This window comes from Haplochromis burtoni, unplaced genomic scaffold, assembly GCF_018398535.1.
Source record: "Haplochromis burtoni strain Fernald_Lab_line unplaced genomic scaffold, NCSU_Asbu1 Contig_347, whole genome shotgun sequence".
NCBI lineage: Eukaryota > Metazoa > Chordata > Actinopteri > Cichliformes > Cichlidae > Haplochromis > Haplochromis burtoni.
The window spans coordinates 529,138-552,591 of NW_024582708.1; the positions used below are offsets into that span (position 1 = coordinate 529,138).

Below are 23,454 nucleotides of genomic sequence, written 5' to 3' on the forward strand. Positions count from 1 at the left end.
CTTTAATAAATATTCAGTTGTTAATTGTTTACAAATTTTTACCAAGCTCGACTTGAATTTGTTTAGCAAAAAAGATTTTGGAGCTATTTGAACAGACTTTAAGGAACAAACATAGATGCCATCTGTTATTTGTGTGTGCAATGCGTAGTACTCTCAGATCTGTGTTTACACAATTTTTATTTGTTTATTTATTTATTTATTTATTTATTTTTTTGCTGAAGACGAGAAACTGCTTTAGAATATCACTGGACACCTACCAACATTCATTGGAAAGGAATATATGTGTCAGTGTTTCCCAGATATTGACTTTTCTTGGGTGGGATGGTTAAGCATATCAACCCTTGTGTGCATATAGCTTTAGATTTATTTATTAGTTTGGGTGAAAGAAGTAATTAAGTAGACAATCCCGTTGTTTTTATATTAGGTGTCAGTCATACAGACCTTGAGACTGGTCTGCAGTCCCCTGTGTCCCCTGTAAATGTGTGTCCCCCAACAGGTTGGTGATTGGTTGCTCGCTGTTGCCAGGTGCAATCAGTCGGAAAGAGGGTGCTGCACCAAAAACCTAACCGTGCATGCTTTGCTCACTAGCAGATTTCTGTGGTTGATTCTAGTTTGCATGGAAGAAGCCAACTTTCTGCAAACATTTGCCATTTACTCTTCCAGCTATAGTGAAACTGGAAAAAGTGTGATGCAAACCAGAAACGGGGAAGATTCAGATTCAAAGTGAAGGTTGTGTTGCACTTTTCATTTACCTCCAAACAGTAGTTTGCAACTGGTTTGGAGACAAGTTGGGACTATCTGTGCAACCTACTGATGACCATGACAACCTGTTAGCAACTAAAAGCAAGGAGGTTTTTCAGTGCAGCACCTCTTTGCGACTAAATTCTAGCTAGCAAATGTCTGCAACCTCCAGTAAGCACATGCCAACCTGTCCCGGAAAACACACTTTTCCTTAGAGACCAGTGGTTACAGTGGGGGACATTGACCGCTCTCTAGGACTGAGTGAATAGGTTTTAAGTAACTGATTTCACATCAACTACCAATAATGTCGAGCATCCACTCACAACAGTTGATATTAGATACGTTTGCCTTGTGACTGATGCTTGTTAGATGGTAACTGACTGTGGCGTTATTTTTGTGCCACTATTCTGAGTGCATGTAAAAAAAAAATGTGAGCACACGTAAAAAAAATTTGCAGGTGCAAGTGTTGCATTTTGAGGAGAAATTTATTTTGAATGAAGAAAAGCTAAATTTGAGTGAACAAAATTCATTGCTGCGTGCAGAAAATGCATTTCAGTGTTTGCTATTATCCATACACGCACACAATAGCAGCCCCTCTCGCTCAGTTTTTGCTCGCAATGTGTTGCTTGCGCTCTCAACATTTCTGCCCGTGCGCGCTCAACTCTTTCTATACACCGTTATATTTGTGCCACAAAACCAGCCAATCACAGACTTGGATGCAAAAAAAAAATCTGATTGGCTGTTTTGGTCTCCAATCAGCTCGAAATGACGAAATGCAATATCCCAGAATCCATTTCGTCTCAAACGAGGCAGTGGCGGAGGAATGCAGAGTGGCGGAGTTTGAAATATTGCTCTTTCTGGGTCACAAAATAAACTTTTAAGATATTTTTATGAGAGAATGGTGCTGTGTAAACTTCAAATATCTGCTTGATTTATCAAAACATCACACATTTGCAAAAGTGCTCTAATGTTTTCGGAGATGCCAACACCACTCAGACTTCACCGTTATATTAGTTCTTGCTACACTATAACATGCTATGCTGAGCTTACTAAGGCTGCAGAGCAAAACATGATAATGGAGTTTTAATCTTTCTTCAAGAAAAAAACAGCTGATTATTGCTCCATTACTGAAAAGTGGGGATATAATGTATTGTTCATTAACTTATTAAGTGTTTGTTTTTCCATGCATACACAATGTGCAAACGTCCTGCTGCCTCAAATACTTGTTCACACTAGTAAAAGTGTTTTTCCTCTGACAGGATATGAGCGGTACAATGCAATGCGTGCTGATCCAGACTTGTGTTTTCTGGAAAGAGTGGGGATGCCTGATGTGACAGCTCTGTCCTCAGAGCAAGCAGGAGGAGAGGTGGCCTCTGACGTCGCTGACAGGTAAGGTACACGGAGACAAACACCAACACAGCAGACCACCGCGATTGTGTTCATAGATTGCTGAAAAGGTTTTTCGGGTATTCGGGAAAATTCGAAACATTATTTTCTTCTGTCTGTTGTAATTTTTGTCTTTCTTTTTGCTGTGTGTGTAACAATGAGATGTTTATATGAGTACGTCGTACTAGATTTGGTATGTGCCACGTGAAACGATGATTAAACACACTGATCGTTTTGGCACAGGGACCCTTCTCAGCACGTTATAAAACTTACTGTGGCAGCTCACACCGTGTTTTGGTCGTGCATATTAAAAACAAATTCTTTGTTGATATTACCTCAGTTTCTATCAGCTGACCCTCAGTAACCTCTTTGTTTAGCACAGGGCCATTAATTAGCTTCCCTGCAGATCTTCAGCAGTTCTTTGTACTTCTTCCAGTCATCGCCTTTTATTTCTATATTTATTTGTACTGCTGGTAGTAGTGTTCACAGCAGGTTGCCAACACATCCTGTCTCCTCTTGTTCCCTGTTTGTATTTGTTTACACTGTCACCTCCCCGCTCACACACCTGCTTTACATACTGAGTGTGAAGATTGAAAGCACGTAGACATACAATTATAAATGCACAGGGTGGAATTAAGGTGCTTGTTATGGTGATAACAACCAGATAATATTTTTCATATAGCTTACAGACTAACATGCTCACAGCTATTGTGAGGACATTATCATAAAGTATTCAATTTTAGGCTCACCATACCCATGAACAGTTTATAAGAACTGTTAAAATCAGCTTCAGCAGTAATGTTTTCTGGTAGTTTCACTGTACTTGCAAGTCTTGCAAGAAGAAGCAATGCTGCCAGGAGCCGCGAAGGAATAACTGTCAGAGAGGGAGTGAGCCAGAGAAATAGACGACCGAGAAAAGTGTGGGAAATTTATTTTCTGGGTGCTGCTGCTGCCTGGGCTAATGGTAGCGCTGTGAAGATTAGACGCATACATTTGAACAGGAAGCTTTGATCCACTTCCTGAAGGTAATTGAAGTTGTCGTTCGCTTTGTTACCTGTTCAACCTGAAGCTGCGCCCAGCTGAGCACAGCGACTGTGTAGCAGGAAGATCTTCTAGTCTCAAAATGTTAACTCTGCAGGGTTCCTACAGAGCTTTGAGAACAGGATAGGAGAAAATAAATGAATGCAGGGAGACGATGTTACAAGGATGAAATTGTGCATGCAGAAGCAGTAGTACAGGAAATGTGGCCATGCAGAACCTGCACAGGTGTGAAAGTGTTTTGTGTGCTAATACTTCTCTTTATTGCTGCCCGAGGAGTTTTTGCTTTATGTTGAATCTACAACACACACAGCACAGGTGTGATATTTTTGGATGTTAAAAGTTTTTGAAATGCTGGTAGGAAGCCTTCCAAAAGAAACAGCAATTATACATAGAAGGATTTTTCAGGACTTTTGCAGAAACCTAAAAATACAGTGAGGAAATAAAAATCCATGAGCGATCATGAACAATGCTTATTTAATTCATTAACAGTTTATGCAAGGGATCATAAATAATGTAAAATCTAAACATGAATTCTCATTTCTGTCTTTACAAAAAATAGAAGAAAATTTGGTACTACAGGAAAGTTCCTTCCAAGATGAATAGAAGTTCTTTATTCACAGCTAATAAACCCTTTTATCTTTTTAATTTTTTTTCCTTTAAGAAGTGCCCTTAATTAACCCATGTGCTGAATTCATTTCAGTGAATTCATTAATTCATTTTCCCCAGTAAAATTGGAATCGCATTGGTGCAGAATTTTAAATAAATGATTAAATAATTTGATTTAGAAGACAGTCATTTGCAAACCCCTGCGACAGACTCACAGTCTGACTCGCAGAGTGTATCCTGCTGCTATACAGTAGTTTGAATCTCACTCTGGAGAGGCAGCTGAATGGCCAGCGTGATGGTTAGTAGCAGCTGAATTTTTGAAATTAGAAAAAGGGTGATTTTCTAAAAATTTCACATCGTCTTGCCTGTTTGACAAATAGGGGGGGGGAAATAAAATGCTTAACTATGTCGCCATAGCGTCTACCCAACCAAAATCTGCATGAGGGAAAAACTATTAATTTCCTCCCTGTGAAAATGCACAATGGAAATAGCAACCCACATTCAAAAACATGAACATATGCCACAAACATCAAATCTCTGCAGAGACCCATCTGTCTTTTTTCATTAGCAAATTTTGAAATATGCTGTGCACCAAAACATTGAACAGCAGTTCAATAGTAGCTTATAACTAATATCAGACATTAGAATAACCACTCTGCTCTTTACTGGGTTTTTGAGAAATTTGTGAAGAACTAAAAAGAGGAAATAAATAAAAAAACAAACAATTTAAACCAGCATAAGGAAACTAAAGCAGATCTGTGTGGAGCCTGTGATGTGACTCCTCAGTGAGGCTTTGTTTTATTTTTCATAATCACATTTGTTTTTCTTCATTGCATTAATAAATTGCCACCAACAAAATGTAAGAAGATGTGAATTCATGTTCAGCTGTTTTGTTATTACAGTACCCATCACCCCACACACACACACACACACACACACACACACACACACACACACACACACACACACACTTGTGCCATACAAAATGTTTGTTTTTACATCTTATCACATTGTCACTGCTCATAATCTGGCAGGCTGTTTGTTGTTGTGCTTCGTTAACAGCTTTTTCTTCTTCTGACATTGTGTTTTCCTGCCTGTATTTAGATTTTTTTTTTTTTTTAATCTGTTGTCCTAGACTGCACATTTACTCTAATTCATCCCCCGAATTCTGTCCTTACATGTGTTGCCCAGTCGTATAAGGTAGAAGTTCACTAGGATATTGTTATTAACGCTTTTCTCCTCTATGTTGTTGTTTCTCTTGTCAGTGCATGCAAAACTGAGGAGACGAAGGATGATCCTGAAAACAAACCAGATGGAGGAGAAGATAGAGACGAGAGCAGCAAGGTGAAGTAAAAGCTCTCCTGAGACTATATTAGTGATATGTTTTTTGTTGTCTTCTCTTCCTCTCTCGCTCTGCACCATGCCACAGACAACTTGAGATTTCTTTGAATACTTTCTTCCAATGTGTTATAAAAAAAAGGAAAAGTAATTTTGCATGGGGAGGGGGATTAAAATTGCCTCAGGGAAGAATTTCTTTACGTTTTGGACATTTGCAAGCTGAATACTTGCATGGCTACTAGGTACTATTAAAATAAAATGGTTGAGTTAATGGTGCATTTTTAAACGCTCTAATACATTTGACAGCAGAACAGATAATGTTTTCCAAATGCAAAAATCTCATCTCTAGGTTTTTATTGCTTACTGAGTCAGGTTTCATTTGGCAAGTCCAGCGTGACTAACATAAACTCCAAAATGAAAGTTTAACCTCTGAATATAAAAGCTGTCGACCATCTCAAAACATGAATTCCAAAAATATTTTTTGGCTTAAGATCAGTTTTTGTCAATCTGTAGAAACCTGGCATTCACAGGGAATGTGTCTTTGTGATATGATCATATAGTCCATTTCAATAGTTCATAGTTTAATAACAGCGTGGTATTGCATTCATTATCATTTATTTTACTCCTCAGCCAAAACGGCTGACGGGGTACTGCCGTTGTTGCAGCCAGGACATCCATAATTGTAAATGCTATAACTCGAGAAGCAGGGCGACATAAAAGTTTCAAATTGATACCATAGGTGCATCTACTAAAAATCTCGGATGAATTTGAATCTTTGACTTAGAGGTTGAGGTCACAGAGGTCAAGTTTTCTAAAATCTTGTGAATGTGATCACTTCAGAACAAAACAGCACGGGATTTTCAAATTCATACCCCGGGTGCATCTGTTAGGAGACTGAGGGGTACTACTGGCAGCTGCCACTGTTCTATAATTTAAATATTCTTACTGTATCATGATTTTAATTAGAATTATATTGGCCAGTCTGAAGAATCCTTCTAAAAGAATGATTTATTGTATAGAAGAATTCTTGTTACTCTTACACCCTGATCTAGGGGTAAGGGGAGCAGAGCATATGAATCATGTGAGACCAGGTGATGTAAAAGGACAATAATACCAGACACACCAGCAAATCTAATGGGGAATGGCTGAAAAGAAGGAGAATCCTTGCGTTGCAGTGGCCCGCAAAGTACATACTGCAACCCAACAGACATGCAGTGGTGAAACCACTCTATGACATGAATCTATGCCATAGAGCAAGGGTGTCCAAATCCAGTCCTCAAGAGCTACTGTCCTGCAGCTTTTAGATGCATCTTTGTTCCGACACAGCTGAATCAAATGAATGGCTTTTTACTGGGCCTTTGCCAAACTTGATTGCATTCTGAAGAGGTAATCCAACCCTTTGGTTCAACTGTGTTGGAGTAGGGATGCATCTAAAAGCTGCAGGACCGTAGCTCTCAAAGACTGGAGTTGGACACCCCTGCCATAGAGTATTAAGAGAGCAGTGCATCCCTACAAACTGTGCTGAAATTCCTCCACACTGATGTGAGAGACTTATAAAGTCATACAGAAAACTTTAAATCGTTGCTTCTAAAAGTGTTTTTTTTTTTTTACAAGCTATTGAATCATAGGACACTCTCGAGTCCTTTTCACAAAACTGTGCCCATTCTGACTGAGACCTCGGTCAGGATTGAGATGCTGCTGCTGTCGTGAGAGTACTGTGCTGACAGGTTTTTTAAATGGCAAGATGCTGTGTTGGATATTAACCAGCACAGTTATCAACACGCAAGCCCACAAGGCCAGCCATTCAGGAGGACACCTTCTGAGGGACACTCAAGAGACCCTCAGAAGCAAAGAGTTCGCACAGTCATAGAAAAACGGTGGATAATAGCATAGACAAGGAATAATCAGGGTCAGGTAGAGCCACGGGTATAACAAATACTAATTATTGGTCAAAAGAAACAAGCAAACAAAAAACAGAAAATGATAAAGGACATGATATAGTAATATTCACAAATACAGGCAAAATACACAATAAACCAAAAAATATTAAATTAAGGTAAAGAAAAGATGGAGTTAAAACAACAGAAGAAAATGTGATACAAAAAAATAATATTCAGCACAACGATAAAAGTAACAGCTAATAACAGTAACAGATAATAAAGAAATAAAAAGGTATATATTTTTAGCCAGGTGACAGAAAAGATGATTTTTGTGATTTTTTTTTTTCTTTTTTTGTGTTTTGTGTTATTCACAGGGAGAGGAAACCTGCTCCAGCACCGATACATCAGACAAGCCAGACAGTACTGGTCCAGGTGAGACACTTACAAGTGTTACATACTAATATGAAGACCAAATGAAGAGCTCCACTACTCATTCAAGGACCAACCATACACATAATTCAAATTTTAATAGATAGCTTTATAATTTCTTGGCATTCGTGGGTTGTTAAAGGCTAACCTAACGTTTCAAATTGTACTTTTCCTTTTCTTACTCTGACGTTCTTTCAAATGGTTTGAAATACAGTAATTTCCCTCCACTCGATTACATCTCACTCCTCTGTTCTGACGTGAGGTTGTTTTAACACGACATTTCCCATCAAAACTTATTTCACTTTTCCACTGAAGTCTTGATTTCCTTAGAGCTCTACTAAGGACTTGGATAATTGTTATAATGAGGCTTGCTTCTTCAAATCTTTGTTGTAGTATTATAAGTGCAGTGACACACATTGTTAAGGGAAAGCTGCGATGCTCTTTTTAACTAGATTCAGTGTTGATTTCTATTTGAATCAAATATTTGATCACATGTTTCCTTTAAAGTTGGTATGGAAACATCATTTTACAGTTTTAATTTCAATTCTGAAATTGAGGTATTTATTTATTCTCGACCAAAAGCAGTATTAGTAGCTAAAGGTATAATATTCAGAAGTTGTTGATTACTCTTTTTAAACACAACATTTTATTATTTAAAGACATACAGAGAAAGAAAGAAAAAGAGGTGGTTCAGTGAACGAGAGTGAAGCGTGTTGAGAGGTGATGCCGGTGCCAATAACCAAGCTGTGAATCAGAGATATGAAAATGTATTTTCTTATTCTTTTGCAGTAGTTTTTTAATATTTCAATGACTAAACACAGTCACGTCTGTACAATCCTGGGAGAGGCATGCTTCCTCTTGCCTGCAGTGGCTTTTTTGCTTTTTTGCTTTCACGCGTGCTCTTCATATATCTGTGACACAGAAACGAAGAAGAGAAGAAACACATCGACAGCAATATACTCTGGTCCTTGTGTTTTTATAGGATCACACCCTCACGTTCCCTCTGAGCTGAACAAAATAAGAGAATACATAAATAATGCAGGCTTTATCCTCATAGACACACATTTGTACTGAATGATAAGTGGTTATTTAGATGCTTCTTTTTTTTGTATACCTTCAAACACATCCAGTGTGTGAAGGATCTAACGTGCTGACTCTGACTGGCTTTTCTCCAGACTCTCAGATGTCAGGTGACCTGTGCACCCAAGATGGAACTTTGGTCACCACAACGACAACAGGAACCGGGACCGGAGTGGCAGCTCTCCATGTTGTCCAAGCCCGGCCCCTCTGGCCCACAGGCCCCGCCTTGACGGCCCGATTACGTCGCCTCATCACTGCCTACCAGCGCTTCACACTACGACGCGAGCCACTGCTCAGGCATGACTTTATGCTTCATGATGGCCTCGTTGGCATGGGAATCGGAGGAGCTGGAGCTGCTCATAGTCATCACGCTGGTGGGCCACTGGCTTGGCAGCTGGGTGAAGATTTAAGAAGGTGTTCTGTGGTCGCTACAGAACCTGACCCTCTGTTTCTGGAGTGGCAGAGAAGGTAGAAATGTTTGACATAAGACAGAGATACCAAGCTTTTGTCGTATACTTTAATCTTACCTTTGTGGCTCTGCTGCTCGGCATCTTCATTCAGACACGAACGCATCTGCTTTCACATGCATTTATATGCAGTTTCTCAGTATATGTATTTATTCAGTCATTTGTATTTTTCTGTGACTTTTTAGGTGGACTCGTCGAGAACAAGCAGATTTTTACCGCACAGTATCATCATTTGGGGTGGTGTATGACCCGGAGAGGAAGGCATTTGACTGGTCCCAGTTCAGAGCTCTTGCCAGACTGGAGAGGAAGACTGACGAGAGTCTGGAAAGATACTTCAATTCCTTTGTGAACATGTGCAGGACAGCCTGCAAGCTTCCACCCAGGAAGGAAGAAGGTACTGTTTATGATAAATATGCCGGTTGGGGTTGTTACTGACATCTGTGATGGACTTAGTTTATCAACAGGGTAACCCTTGCTAATTTGTATTAATTGCTCAGCTTCATGTTCCAGTTAATGTTTTCTGGGCACTGCAGGTTTTTGGTTTTCAGCCACACTTCTTAAGCCTACAGTTAAACAATACATCGTTTAGACTTTGTCATAAGAGTGTCAACTTGCAGATCATTTTTGAGGACCTCGTCATTGGGAACATTACTGACCCCTGCTAGTAAAATAGCCTCCATAGATGTAGTTTTTATAACTCATTTAACTACAAATTGCATGTTAACATATAATTAACACATAACTTACTCTCCTGTATATGCGCAGGATAAAACACAAAATCATTTAAAGACAGGAGTGACTCTTGAACACACTAATACTCTCCATCCCTTTTACTCTGGTCTGCATTTTTCCTGCCTTCCCCACTGTCTCTATGCCAACATTGACTGTCACTGTTTCCGTTTCTCATCCTTTTATTCTTTCTCTGCTTCCCCTCCCTTTCTCTTGCGTCTCCCAGGACTGGTGGATCCCGCTGTGATTGTGGAGCCTCTGACAGAAGAAAGAGCAGCTAGGACGCTATACCGCATCGAGCTGCTGCGCAAGATCAGAGAGCAGGTGGGCTCTTTGAAGAAACAAAGCTTAATAACAAATAGCGTCCTTTTCATCGATGGAACTCTGTTAGACATTGACTTCAAAGTTTATCTTGCTTGTACTGTTCTGAGTTTGTGTTGATGGTTTAGAGGGGTTCAAATTAACCTCATTTGTCCCTCCTTAGCTCCCTTCTTTTCAGTGTCATCAAAAAAAGGCTAAAGATAAAAAAGTGAATCATCGGTGAACCTGTATACAAGTCATTAAAAAAAGACACTCCCTACAAATGACGTCATATCTAACCTCAGAATAGACATTTTCTACATGGTCAAAAGTGTGAACTGTTTATAAGTCAGACTGTTTATCATGCATCAGGTTACACAGCTAAAAACTGGGGCTGAGGTAATGCCCACAGCTAACTCGCTAGTTGTGTTGGGGAGTCTAGTGCCAAGGGTCAAAACATATTTGTCCAGAAAGCATAAAACAAAAGAACGACACTTCTGTCTACTAAACCTGACCATCTCTCTGACTATGTGAATATAAAAATGGATAAAATGTAGACATTTTCATTCGGTTAAGAAAGTAGCTTGGTCTCTGAACTGCATCCCTCTCTCAGGTTCTCCGCCATCCGTTACTCTCAGCCCGTCTTCAGCTGTGCCGGCCCTCCCTCTACCTCCCTGTGTGGTGGGAGTCTGGCAAACACGACCGCGACCTCCTTATTGGGGCAGCGCGCCACGGTTTGAGCCGCACCGACTTCTACATCCTCAACGACCCTCAGCTGAGCTTCCTGGAGGCTCACAGGAACTATGTCAGGGGACACCCTGCTCACCTTCATCCTCAAAGCCACCATCACCCTCACCACACTGGCTTGGCAACTCATCCTGGCATCTCATCCTCCTCCTCATCTCATCCCCAGCTTCCTCATCCTCACTGCTGTCTGTACGATTCGGGACTTGGTCGCCACTCTCCTCAGCCTCCTGAATATCCCCACCAATCCTCTCATCACCACCACCATCATCATCACTCGCAACACCCTATACCTCCATCTGCTCCCTCTCCTTCCTCTTCCTCTTCTTCTTCTTCTCACCCTCACCTTCACCCTCCACCATTGGATGCTCATGATTCAGCTTCACCAAGTCTGGGAATAGTTCCTGGACCTCGAGGAGATTTCCTTGACTGTCCACCTTTGGATGAAACTCTGGAGCTGGGCACGCTACAGCATGACACCATGTCTGCAGATTCTTTACATGGAGGAAAGGTTTCCAAAGATGCCCTCAACGGTTTCCCCTTTAACTCAGCTGCAGGAGGTCAAAGCATGCTCAACTCATACGGTGTGGGTGGGACAGACCTGGATTCAAAACTAAGGAGTGATGTGCTCGTTGGTGAGCAGGGCTCGTCTGAGGAAACTGGGCTGATGGCACCATCAGTGGAGCTGGATCAGTTACAGGTATGCAGTGTTATTTGAGATAACTACTCTGATATTTTAATAAGACTTGTATAATAAACTATGTCTGTGATTGAAATGTCAACTGTATGGACTGCATGAGATGCTTTGTTTCTGCCCTAAGCAAAAAATTGAATTTATAGGAAATTTATAATTTATATGTTTTAAGCATTTTTATTGTCTGATATAGCAAATATCTGACATTATGACACCTACTCGGTTAATAAAAATATAATAAAAATGTTTTTGGTCATCAACTAACCATTTGAAATTTAACAGTTCAAGTTATTCACATAGGTTTTCTTATTTTTGTGCTTTGACATCCTACACTTCTGTATTGCAGGCTCCCTGGGACAGTACGGACCACACTAGTCCTGCTCACCATATGTTCAATGAATCTGATCCAATCCTGGGTCCTTCTACCTTAGAGACGGGCTTCCTGGAGGAGGAGGATGAGGAGGCACAGGGGGGAGACAGAGGAGGGGAGGAAGGTGGAACTCTGGAGGAGTGTTTGGGCCTTCCGCCCTCATCCCCTCCTTCCCATCCATCAGCAGGCGATTCTGTTGAGCCACTGTCCTCAAGTTACATGCTCTTTAAGGTTGGTTTCACCAGCCTGTGCCCTCTGGATAACAGTGCCATCTTACAAAATAAATATAAAATGAATTTTAAAATCATCTTAAATGTCTTTGTAATCACAGCCCTCAAGATAACAATAATCTGAAACCCTTTTCATATTATCGGCTTAATGCTCAAATAATGTAATGCAATGTGTCCAGTGGGGCAGACGGTAGATAAACATGGAAAAATTGCTCTAACAAAAGAGGAAAAAGTAAAGGGGAAAATCTGTTGTAGGGAATATTGAAAACACAAAAGTGCTCAGCTGCATTGTTAACTGCTGACATTTTGCCTCTTCTTTCGGTTAGTATATTCAATGAACGGGTTGTGTTTCAGTAAAGCTCAAATGAATGCTGATCTTTGATGTTTGTCAGGGTCATATTGCTCCAAGTGAAACTATTCATTGGATTTTGCATATTTTACATTTTAAGATCTGTAAAACACATTTGCCAAACACTAAGGGCTGCAGTTATCAAGTATTTGCCAAATTATTTTCTAAAATGGCATCTTTTCAAATTCTATTAGATTAGATGAAACTTTATTAATCCCTCAGGTGGGTTCCTCCGGGAATTCAGTTTCTAGTAGCACAGCACCGACAGAAGTTGCGTGTTACAGATACAATAGAGGGGAATAAGAGTAAAGATATAAGCATAAATATACCATATATACACATATATAAATACAGAATATATAATATGGATAAATAGGGATACCAGTGGATTGCACATTTGAGTGAGTCTATTGCACAGTGATTATTGCACAGTCGAATAGAAGAAAAAATATTGCAAAGTTTGCACAAAAAAAAAAATTGTGATAATTGAGAGAAAATTCTGAAAGACTTCTCAAAGATGGCCGTTTTAGCTGCAGTTTAACATCAATGTTAAAAAATAGCATGTTAATTTTTATGACATTGGAAATGTTCATTATAGATTAGGTTCACATCGTGCGATTTACATCTTTCCTTTTTTACCCCTCAGCCGTAAAAGGCTGATGGCATGTTGTTGTCACCCTGCAGGCGGCATGGACACGCGAGTTTGTGAATGTAATACTTTAGAGTAAGGCGACATAGGAGTTTCAAATTCATTTCACAAATGTTTTGATTAAAAATCTGGGATGAATTTGAGTCTCAGTGACCTCGACCTCAAGGTCAGAGGTCAAGTTTTCTGAAAATCTCGTGAATATGATAACTTGAAAACAAGGTGATGTAGAATTTTCAAATTGATACCATAGGTTGTCTACTAGGAGCTTGAGGGGTAGCACTGGTGTCGCCAGTATTTTTTTAATTGCAGCGGTGAATAGGTTCGTGTGTGTGTGTGTGTGTGTGTGTGTGTGTGTGTGTGGTTTTTCTTTTTTTTCTTTTCTTTTTTTTTTAATCAATTTAAATGTTGGAAAGCTGCGACTTGATCACACCATCATTACACAAGTAAACTAAAGTTAATAATCAGTAGTATTATATTATTGCCAAAATGAGCAATGCCATTTAGGCTTCAATAAATCTAACACTTATATTTTGTGTCCAGGACATTGGTGTGAATGAAGAACCGAGTGCAGATCACACGGACCTGTCAGCAAGTCCTCCTCTGCCGTACGTACCCCCTCCTCCACTTTCTCTGTCTGACATCACTGCCCATGAGCCACAGGATGGACTGGGGCACTCTGATGTCTCTGAGAGCCTGACTAATCCTGTGGAGGATGGAGATGATCGGGAGGAAAGTACCGGCTTTGAGTTTGATGATAAGGAGGAGGAAGAAGTTGAAGACTTGTCAAGGGAGACCTTGGAACAGAATGTGGAAAAACAAAGAGACAAACATCTGGAAGGAGAGGAATGTAATCCAAACCAAGGTATGTCAAAGGGAAAATATTGAGCATAGTATTTAACCTACTTTTTTTTTTTTTTTTCAGGAATGATCACAAATATTCAGTTTGTAAAGATGTACAAGTTGCTGTCATACATACATGTTAATATATCATAAATTATATCAGTTGCTAATGAAATGTCCTGATGTTTTAAGATTTCTTTAGGCCGTATACACTATGGCAAAGCCTCTTAATAACTTTAAACCGTCTAATGTTTTACGCCCCAATCTGAGGATAAAAAAATAAAGAGATAACACCAACCACTGCTATGTCCCCTACATTACATCTCAATGTTTTTTGCTTGCAGGTGCAGACCAAAGTTTGGGAGTTTTGAATCCACCCATGGAAGTGCCAGAGTTAGAAGGGATAGAATCAGAGTCTGCCCTTGGAGAACAGGGCGAGAGGAAGGAAGTCTTTATCCAAATGTCTCAAGACCTCGAGGGTCGCTTTGACCAAGCAGAGCATAAAAAGGACTCACCCCAAGACGTGCACTCTTATCTTGGAAAGCTCGAACAGGAGGGCAGCCTATCTATTGAAGAGCCTACGGAGGAGGTGGAGGGGTTGATTTTGTACCAAACGGTGGAGGAACGGTCTATTGAAAATTCTCTTGACACTGAAGCATTGATGTGCAACACAACTGAAGAGTTTGTGCAAATGAAAGGAATTCCAAAAAAGTCTAGACAGGGCAGCTTGATGGGTCGCACAGATCTAGCAGATCAGGTAGATGAGATTTCCGAAGGGCAAGAGGATAATGTTTCTCCGTTTGATGTTCCGGTTGTACAACCCTGTGATGAGGAGGAAGAAAAGGGTTTGAAACAACTAGATGTCAAAACCAATGAGATGGAGTTGGGTAGCATTTACTCGCAATTTGGACAGCTCTCCTGCCCTTCTGTTTCTGTGTCATCCCCTACACAACCATCAAACTCTACTGAAACCACCAGAGAGAGCAACAGCATGGAGGAAGCCAAAAATGAAGCCTCTATGGCACACTGCAAGGGTTCAGACGAAGACCTGAACTTGCCCGATGGCAGCAGAGACTGTAAGAATAACGCACTAAAATTCTCCCTTGATCAGGACAACAAAGATAACCTGCTCGATCAAAATGAAATCAAAATGGGCTCAACTCTGCCTGTGAACAACATCGACACAAAGCCATCTGACCTTAAATTTTCTCATTTACCCGATGGTGAGGAGAAACCAGAGCAATTGTTGCTACCAGTCAAGATTGAAGATACCAAGACAGAGACTATTGTTTGCCCTGATAGCTCTGAAGTCAAACACACCAGTTTCTTTTCCTACCCCGTAAAGTCAGAAGGATTGGTGACCAAAGCAGAGCAGTTAGAATATCCGATTAAACCTGAAACACTGGAGACTAAACCTGAAGATCTGAGCTTTCGTATGAAGCCAGAGCATTTAGACACTAAACCTGAATTTTTGCAGTTTGTAGCCTATGCAGGTGGCAGCGAAGTCAAATCAGAGGTCAAACCATTAGCTCTGGGGTTTAGTGCTTATCCAGAGAGTCCTAAGCTTAAGACCGAGGCAAAGCCTGAAGACCTGAGGTTAGCAGCTTTTCCTGAGACATCTGTCATCAAGCCTGAAGCCAAGGCTGAGGGTCTGGGGTTCACAAGCTACCCAGAAAGTTCTGAGATAAAACCTGAGGCCAAGCCAGAGGTCCTTGGGTTTACAGCGTTATCTGAGGTCAAAACTGAGACAAAACACGAGATGTTGGAGGCAGATAGCACAGTCCTGACCCCGAAGCTTGAGCAGAATGATGGCCTAGTAGAAACCTCAGAAAGTGCAGAGTTGAAAGGCCAAGTAAAGGAGGAGAGACCCAGTACACCCGGTGAGGATGCTGAGACTTTCATGAAGTTAATTCACCTTTCACACTTAAATTCATTTGTTTGTACTTAACCCATTTCCATTTTGCACAGTGCCTGTGGTCGAAGGGTTTTCTGCCAGCCCCAGGTTTGCAGCTCCCATTTCAGTGTGTGAGATTCCTGACAGCCTTCATGAAACCAGAGAGCCAACCATCGCTCAGCTGTTACAGGAGAAAGCGCTGTACTCATTTTCTGAGTGGCCAAAGGTAAAATATATGTTTAACTATTACTGTAACATTCTCAGTGATGTGTTTACAAAATATTTAAGAGTAGACATTGATTCTCCCATGGTTAAAACATTTTTAACAGTTAAGTTAGAATAATTATTTTTATAAATTCTGTTCTTCCTCTTTTGCAGGAAAATGTTTTCGTTTTTGCCGATTAGAAGCAAAAATACCCTGTTTTGAGTTCTCACCGGCAATTTCACTGCTTTCATTTAGAGGACAGTGCTGACGCTGCTTAGAAAGTCTGAAAAGACAAAATGAGTTTTACATTTTAGCTAAATTTTGTGGCACTTGGTACACTTCTTGTAAATTAAGTTATTCGTGTTTATTAATTAATTTCCCCCCTTATTTTTATGGCCCCTGTAGGATAGAGTAATCATCAACCGCCTGGACAGCATCTGCCACGCCATCCTTAAGGGGAAGTGGCCTTCATCTAGCGAGCAGTATGACTCACCAGCCGCCCTGGCTGCCAACTCCTGCTTGGCCAACAGTTTAGCCCAGCACCACCAACACCGAGCAGGTTTTCTCTCCACCACGGCCTCGGGCTCTGTCCCAACCCAGGCCAGGGTGCAGCAGGCGAATCCTGCACTGGGATTTTCCATTCCTCCCCCTCTCACAAGACTACCTAAGGTGAGACTCGAAGAGTGAATGAATAAATTAACTCCCTTTGTTGCACATATCGGTGTATCTGTCATCTGTCAGCATTTATCTCTCCCATGCCATGGCTCATACAAGTTGTGCCCAGTTTGCTTAAAGTGCTAACAAGGCTGACTTTAGACTGACTATAATCAACTGACTGACCAGGTCTTTGCAAAATGCATCATGAGTCTGACCGAGTTTTTCATTTTCTGCTAAAGATTTTGTTTGTTTGTATGTGTCTCCTTAACTCTTCATTGTTATGTTCTATATAAAATATAACTGCAATAGTTATAAATAAAACTATTAGCACTGGGCACCTCTAATCCACACCATTGCTTTGTTGCTTATTGTGAAGTTTCCTGTCTCAGTAATGTGTACTGTTGATAATATAAATGTGGAGATTAGACTTGGGCAAGTTGTCATATATCTATAAAGACACATTTCATATATGCGAGAGTGAGAATAATGACCAGATTTGTGTCTCTGCTCTGAGTTTATATTCTGGCTGCTTAGCCTTCAGCGTTTTTAAACCAAGAGGTTTGTTTACAAAATGTTTGACACCATAGGCCAGCGAACAGATGGATTATGAGCTGTTTGTTCTGTGTCTCATACTTTCAGATGTAAACAAGTTAACTTGTCAGGTGCCTGAAGCAGCATCCAAAGATGACACACTCACTCTCAGGAAAAAAACAAACAAAAACATTTTAAATATCTAACAGTTTTACCCAGGTCTAGTTGACAGCCGCCACTGTGTTGTGTCTCAGTCCATATGTATGTTTAATAAAGCCATCATCTCTCTCCCATTCTTGTCTACCCCTCACCCACCCTGTCCACCCTGACAGTACATGCCGCGGGGCGGCGCATGCGGGCGCGGAGCTTGGCGCCTTACCTCCTTGCCTCTGTTACAGGAGAGGCTTGTGGCTCCTGCCTTCCTCCCTGAGCTCAAACGAGCAGGAGGTCGGAGGTCTTTCGACTATGAAGCCGCTGCTGCGGCAGCTGCCAAGGTTTTAGCTGGAAAATCTGCATCGTCATGCCACACTGCTGTTACCACAAGCTCCAGTAGTGATAAAGCACCCGTGGTTGCTCCGCCCTCTCACCGTACAGGAGCCATATTGATAAATGGCTGGCAAGAAGCAGCCATAGATCTGACCAAGTCTTCAGGAGAAATAAGCACCACGAGTAGCATTGGAACAAATGAAGCTGTGGTTGCACCAGGAATCAGCCACCTCAATGCTGGTGCGGGCAGCAGTCATAAGATACCACCGCCACCTCCCATCACGGCCCCGCTGCCAGGCCCCGTGGGAATCGACATGGCCGGAATTCTGCAGGCGGGGCTCATCCATCCGGTAACAGGACAAATAGTTAACGGGAGCCTGAGGGGAGATGATTCAATGAGGAGGAGGAGAGGGAGGAGGAGAAATGTGGAAGCTCTGTACTCTGAGTTCACCAAGAGCCGAGGACTGCACCTCCCTGAATCACAGGTGGGTAGAGGGAGGAGGGCCTTTTCAGAGTAAGGGCATTTAGAATAGTTGCACTTACTTCAGAGTGAAAGAGAAGCCCCACCGAGAACATTTTGGGGACAAAAAACAAAAGATAAAGTTGATTAAAAAAGAAAGAAGAAAGTAAAGCTTGTGTTATCTATATGTGTCTGTCTCTCCATGTACAGGGCCGGGTTGAGGTGATCAGCCACTCTTCTGTTTCCTCCTCCACCTCCTCGCCATCTCCTTCACCCTCAGAGCGACCTGCAGGTCCTCCCACACCGTCCTCCTCTTCTACTCCCACCCCAACCCAGACACCTCCTCAGCCAGAGATTGTGGCCATTGACAGAGAGGCAGCCGGCAAAGGTCTAATTGAGTGGCTGAGACAGAATCCAGGCTACACCATGGATCTGCCGGCATTTGCTCATGTAAGTCGAGGATTTCTAGGATTGTAATGCTCTAAATCCTGCTGTGTTGTATTCTTTATATTTTGCCTTTTCTGTATTGGAATGTCCTCTGCTGAGGCTACAGTTGAGCACTTATTCTTTTATGCTCAGATTAATTGGCACTTACAACCTTTTTCCCCATCTACCCTCCCTGGCTACTGTGCAGTCTGGTGCAGGTCTGTTGCATGGTTTTGTAGAGCGTCCCAAACAGAGGAGGCATCGCTGTAAAGATCCCACCAAGCTGGATATAAACTCTTTGACGGGGGAGGAGAGGGTCCCAGTTGTGCACCGCGGCACTGGACGCAGGGTAGAAAACACACACAGACACGCATATAAAATACATGAAACACAAAAATCAAATAAAAGTGTTCATTTTAAAACATAAAACTGAACCAATGAAAGTTCAGCCATGGGAAGTAGAAGGATTGTTGTGTTATTGCTTCCTTTGCTGCAGTTTGGTGGCGCTTTGCTGTCCACCAATAATACAGGCTGCCTTTGAGTAGGGGAAGCTAGAAAAAGCTTACATACAATTTGATATCATTGCAACTACACTGTGCTGGTTTTCCTACTTTGCAGCTTGGTGGTGCTATGGCTCCGGCCATAAAGGAGCTCTCTAGATGGTTGGATGCCAACTCGGAATACTATGTGGCTCCAGACTGGGCTGATGTGGTCAAACACTCTGTGAGTATGATACTGTGTAGCATTGGATGTCAACAGGGTGTGTTTTGCCCCTCTCTGACATCAGTTGTAAAAGACAACGAGCCCCAAGTGTAACATTTCCTCAGAAATGCCATGCACATCAAGCCTGTGTAGCAGGATATCACAGACTGCAGAAAGCTGACATAAGAAGCTACAGATCTTTTTCTGATGTAGAGAATCAGGCATGAGTTGTAATTACTGCCATTTTTTAGGATGTTTTTGTGAAAGCCCTGAAAATTTTGAAAATCTGTTTCGCTGAAACTTATTTCACTCTCATTCAGTTAGTTGTATAGTTTTCATGCTAAAACAACCAATTGGTGCCAAACTAAAAATGCAAGTATGCAAGCAAGTAGATTTGGAAAGGGATGTAGCGTCATCTCTACTCTAACAGGAGTGTCAGACCAGTGAAAGACTAAAAAAAAAATGATGATTTTAATTGTCCTTTTGAATTTTCCTATGGCTGTTCTTCTACCTGCGATACTTTGTCAGTTCCAGTTGTTCTTGTGCACTAATGTGTTGTCTCATGGCCTCCTCTTGCAGGGTTTCCTTCCTGAAGGGAAGTTCTCTCGGATCCTCACAGAACCCGTCAACAAGGACCCAAGCTCCCGCCGCCGTGGACGTCGACCTCGCAGCGAAATGCCTAAACCTCTCCTGTCCGTCTCGGATTCTTCCTCACCGGGTCTCGGTCCTCCTCTCTTCATGAATGGTGGTTTGATTGGCAGCATGGACTCCATGGTGGCCATGCAAAATCTCCGCAGTGGTATCCCTGGAATTCCCATCTCTGGGATTATGGCAGCTGGATTCCCGCATGGTTTCCCTGCAGCTGTCTCAGCGGGAGGAGCTGGGGGGTCTGCCGAAGATGCCAAGAATGGTCTGAGTATGTTACCCATGATGCTGCATGGAATCCCGCACCCCCATGGGGCTGCAATCCCACAGCATGCTTTGTTCAGCGTTGGCACCATGATGGCACACACGCCACCGCCACCTTCTCCTCATCCCAGCTCCTCCTCCTCCTCGACTTCCTCCTCTTCTTCAGCGTCTGCTGTGAAGGTCACCACGACAACCGCACCGTCTGCAACTGAGGCGGCCAGCCCTTCTTCAACAACGCCTGCAGAAAGAGAGGGCAGTGCCCCTGCTGCTGGTGGCGAAAAGGACAGGACGCGGGAGGAGAAAGGCGCTGCAGAGGCTAACAAACGACCAGTAGCGGCAGAAGCAGCAGCCATCATTACCTCCACCACCAGGGCCCACCTCAGCTCTGCACATCTTGGAGCTGGCACTGGCAGCCATCTTACCTTCAACCCTTTCCTAATCCCGGGCATGTCCCACGGTTTGCTTTACCCACACATGTTCTTGCCACATGGTGGCATCATGGCACTTCCAGCCATGCCCCCTGGTGCAGTTGATAGCTCTCCAGGCAGCCCCAAGAGGAGAAAGAAGAGAGGAAGAGAAGAAGGCGAGCGAGAAGAGGAGAGGGAGAAGGCAGCAACTGGAGATGGAGAGGAGAGAGAAAGTACAGATAAGGCTGGTGGTACCTCCCACCCAGGCACCTCTTCATCTCCCTCCATCCCCTCTACCTCAGCTTCAGACCCAGACCCAACTCCAGCTGACGAGCTCCAGACTGGGCAGGGGAATGCAGAGGGTGGGTCTTCAGAGCCCCAGGAACCGGACTCCAATGACCACACTGAGGGAGCAACAGAAGACAATGAGAAAAGATCGGAGGAGACAGGAGAGGAGGCAAAGGAGGAGGAGGAGGAGAAGCAGGACACTGAGGAGCAGAGACAAGTGGAACAAGAGGATGCATAGAGGAGAGGAACTGCAGAGGCCTGAAGGACAGCCCACTTCCTGCTCTCTCCTCCTGTCTCCTTTGTTGCTCTCCTTTCTCAGCTGAGCAACAGTGTAAAATTTGTGCCGTGTCTGTCAGTCAATGTCCATGTAAAGACTTTTATTATGATGATGACTAATAATGATGACGATTATATTCAGCTCGGTCATGTTTATATACCAAGACCCCACCCACCCTCTCCACTCATTCATTGTATACAAAGAAAACTAGTGTAAAAAATGATCCTCTCTGTAGTGTTCTCCTTCATTCTCCATTGAGACTGAGTCGGGAGGGATACTTCTCAACAGGAACACACCCAACACACAGCGAATGCAACCTAGCCTGACCAAGAGAAACTCTGACCGTAGTATTGATACCGTTTTAGGCTCAAGGTGAGCCAAGGTGGACAGGCAGCTTTGGTTTTCACCTGGTTTGTATGGACACAAGGATGGCTGGGAAGGTGGGGCACAGCTGCCAGAAGTGGTTTTTCCGAAGTTATTTTTCTCACCACAGTTTGGAAATTCTGAAAAGCTCATGCGGGGGAGCGATTAAATCTTGTGTTTTGACACACTCCACTAAATCTAGGGAAATTCGTGCAATGTTCAATGTTCATGCCGACTAGATTAATCTAAAAGGAGAACAGTCATTCAGATATGACACTAAAACACCTTTTCCTAGTTGATAGTAACAGAAAAAACAACCTAAGTATCTAAATATGCAAGAGCCAGTGTCTGCTGCAGAAACACAACAGACCCACAAAGATTTTAGAGAGTAGCCCTTTTGAAATGTATCTAAATCACGTTGATATGATTGTGGGCGTCATTGAATAAAAGTATGTTTAGTGCATTTAAAAAGGCTGCCAAATTAGAAGAAATTAATTTGTCTTTACTAGTTTTATATCTAATAAAGTTAACAAAATTGTGAGAATAATGTTAACTAGAAGATCACAAAATACGAGCCAGGTTAGTCCATCCCAGTCACGAATGTTAAATCCTAACTTTAAGATATTCTGCAAGTTCTCCATGCTTTAAATGCATATTTTATTTTAATTATAATGTTAATATGATTCTTAATATTGTGTTACTGCTGCAGTAACTCCTCCATAAAGTAGATCACAAAGATAAGTCTAACGTGAACACTAGATGATGAATCCAGATTCCCACAACAGCAGTACAGCAGAAATTCCGAACAACTATCAAGAGAGGCTTAGGCATATGCTTTCTCATTTGCTTTTCTTTTAAAGGCAAGGAACAATCATGAGATTCATTTGTTTTATTACTTTTATTAGCTCATGTAATTTTATTTTTTAACTCAGTCACAAAGTCACTTTGGGAGACCCCCACCTCCCTCCCTTCCCCTCAAGTGGTTAGCTCTAATCAGAAAACATGAAAGGGCAGGAACATCAACCCTACGCTCATCCTGGCCACCAGGGGGCAGTAGGAGGTAGATGTGATATCCTGTCTTGCAAACACAGGAGTGGGGAGGAGGGCTGTGGGAGAGTAGAGGAAAAGAAGGTGCTCTTTTTTTTCTTCTTTTTTCTTTTTTTTGTCCCTTGGGGTTCATCAAGTCCTAAATTGCATTTACTTACAACAAATCAGGTAACCAGCATCTCATCAGGAACAGTGCAAAATGATGCTGCATAATGATTACAATCATGACCTGTAGCATCAGTCGGTCATCCCCCCCCACTGTCCTTTTCCTGTTTTTCTCCTTAGTGTGTTCAGAAAGAGATTACCTGTGCTGTGTCGATCATCTGTCCAGGGAAAGGGAACAGTCTGGTTTTTGTTTTTTTGTTTTTCTTTTTGTTAGTTTTTTTTTTTTTTTTTTTAAAGAATGAAGAACAGATAAAATAGGGAGAGGAGGGATATGGTAGTAGTATGAATCACTCTGGCTTTCCCCCCTCACATTAATTTTAATAGCAGTTCATACTAAGAGTTTCTAAATATGTAAATCTATCGCTGTATATTGCTGATTTTTTTTTTTTGTTTTGTTTTTTTAAGCGCACCATTGATTTCTTCATTGTCTTTACTTTGTTCCTCCATTAGGGGGAAGAATACTTGACATATGCGCAGAGGATTTTTGCATAGAGCTTAGTCCCAGTTTTTTTTTCTGTATCAAACAGACTGTACTGTACATTAAAAGGATGCAAGTTGCTGGTTTTATTCAGTCTTTTCACGACAGGGTGTGTATTTTGGGGGTAAATGTCAGATGTTTCTGATGTAACGTATAACTTCACTTCTTTTTGTTTTCATATATGAAAACATTATTTTTGCACAATGTCTTTTTGTGAATGTTAACCTGTTTCCGTGTGGTCTTTTACTTTCCATTGTGTGTGTGTGTGTGTGTGTGTGTGTGTGTG

At 41.9% G+C, this 23,454-nt stretch overlaps 1 protein-coding gene across 5 annotated transcripts in view; it reads left to right on the forward strand.

Annotated features, from left to right (window-relative positions):
- The window catches only part of chd6 (chromodomain helicase DNA binding protein 6), a 92,878-nt gene extending 69,952 nt beyond the window's left edge, over positions 1 to 22,926 (forward strand). For 3 of the 5 annotated variants that reach the window (XM_014340234.2, XM_014340235.2, XM_014340233.2), the window contains exons 29-45: positions 2,001 to 2,130; positions 5,040 to 5,118; positions 7,367 to 7,424; positions 8,597 to 8,969; positions 9,154 to 9,362; positions 9,924 to 10,021; positions 10,611 to 11,441; positions 11,782 to 12,036; positions 13,574 to 13,895; positions 14,218 to 15,753; positions 15,842 to 15,993; positions 16,378 to 16,641; positions 17,493 to 18,131; positions 18,317 to 18,556; positions 18,741 to 18,881; positions 19,151 to 19,255; positions 19,814 to 22,926. In XM_014340234.2, the coding sequence (XP_014195720.1) occupies positions 2,001 to 2,130; positions 5,040 to 5,118; positions 7,367 to 7,424; positions 8,597 to 8,969; positions 9,154 to 9,362; positions 9,924 to 10,021; positions 10,611 to 11,441; positions 11,782 to 12,036; positions 13,574 to 13,895; positions 14,218 to 15,753; positions 15,842 to 15,993; positions 16,378 to 16,641; positions 17,493 to 18,131; positions 18,317 to 18,556; positions 18,741 to 18,881; positions 19,151 to 19,255; positions 19,814 to 21,076 (6,695 nt within the window). In that variant the 3' untranslated portion in view covers positions 21,077 to 22,926. The remainder of the gene's footprint in view (positions 1 to 2,000; positions 2,131 to 5,039; positions 5,119 to 7,366; positions 7,425 to 8,596; positions 8,970 to 9,153; positions 9,363 to 9,923; positions 10,022 to 10,610; positions 11,442 to 11,781; positions 12,037 to 13,573; positions 13,896 to 14,217; positions 15,754 to 15,841; positions 15,994 to 16,377; positions 16,642 to 17,492; positions 18,132 to 18,316; positions 18,557 to 18,740; positions 18,882 to 19,150; positions 19,256 to 19,813) is intronic. The other 2 variants (XM_005942767.3, XM_042228755.1) reach the window with 2 other exon arrangements.
- The last annotated feature ends 528 nt before the right edge of the window (positions 22,927 to 23,454 follow it).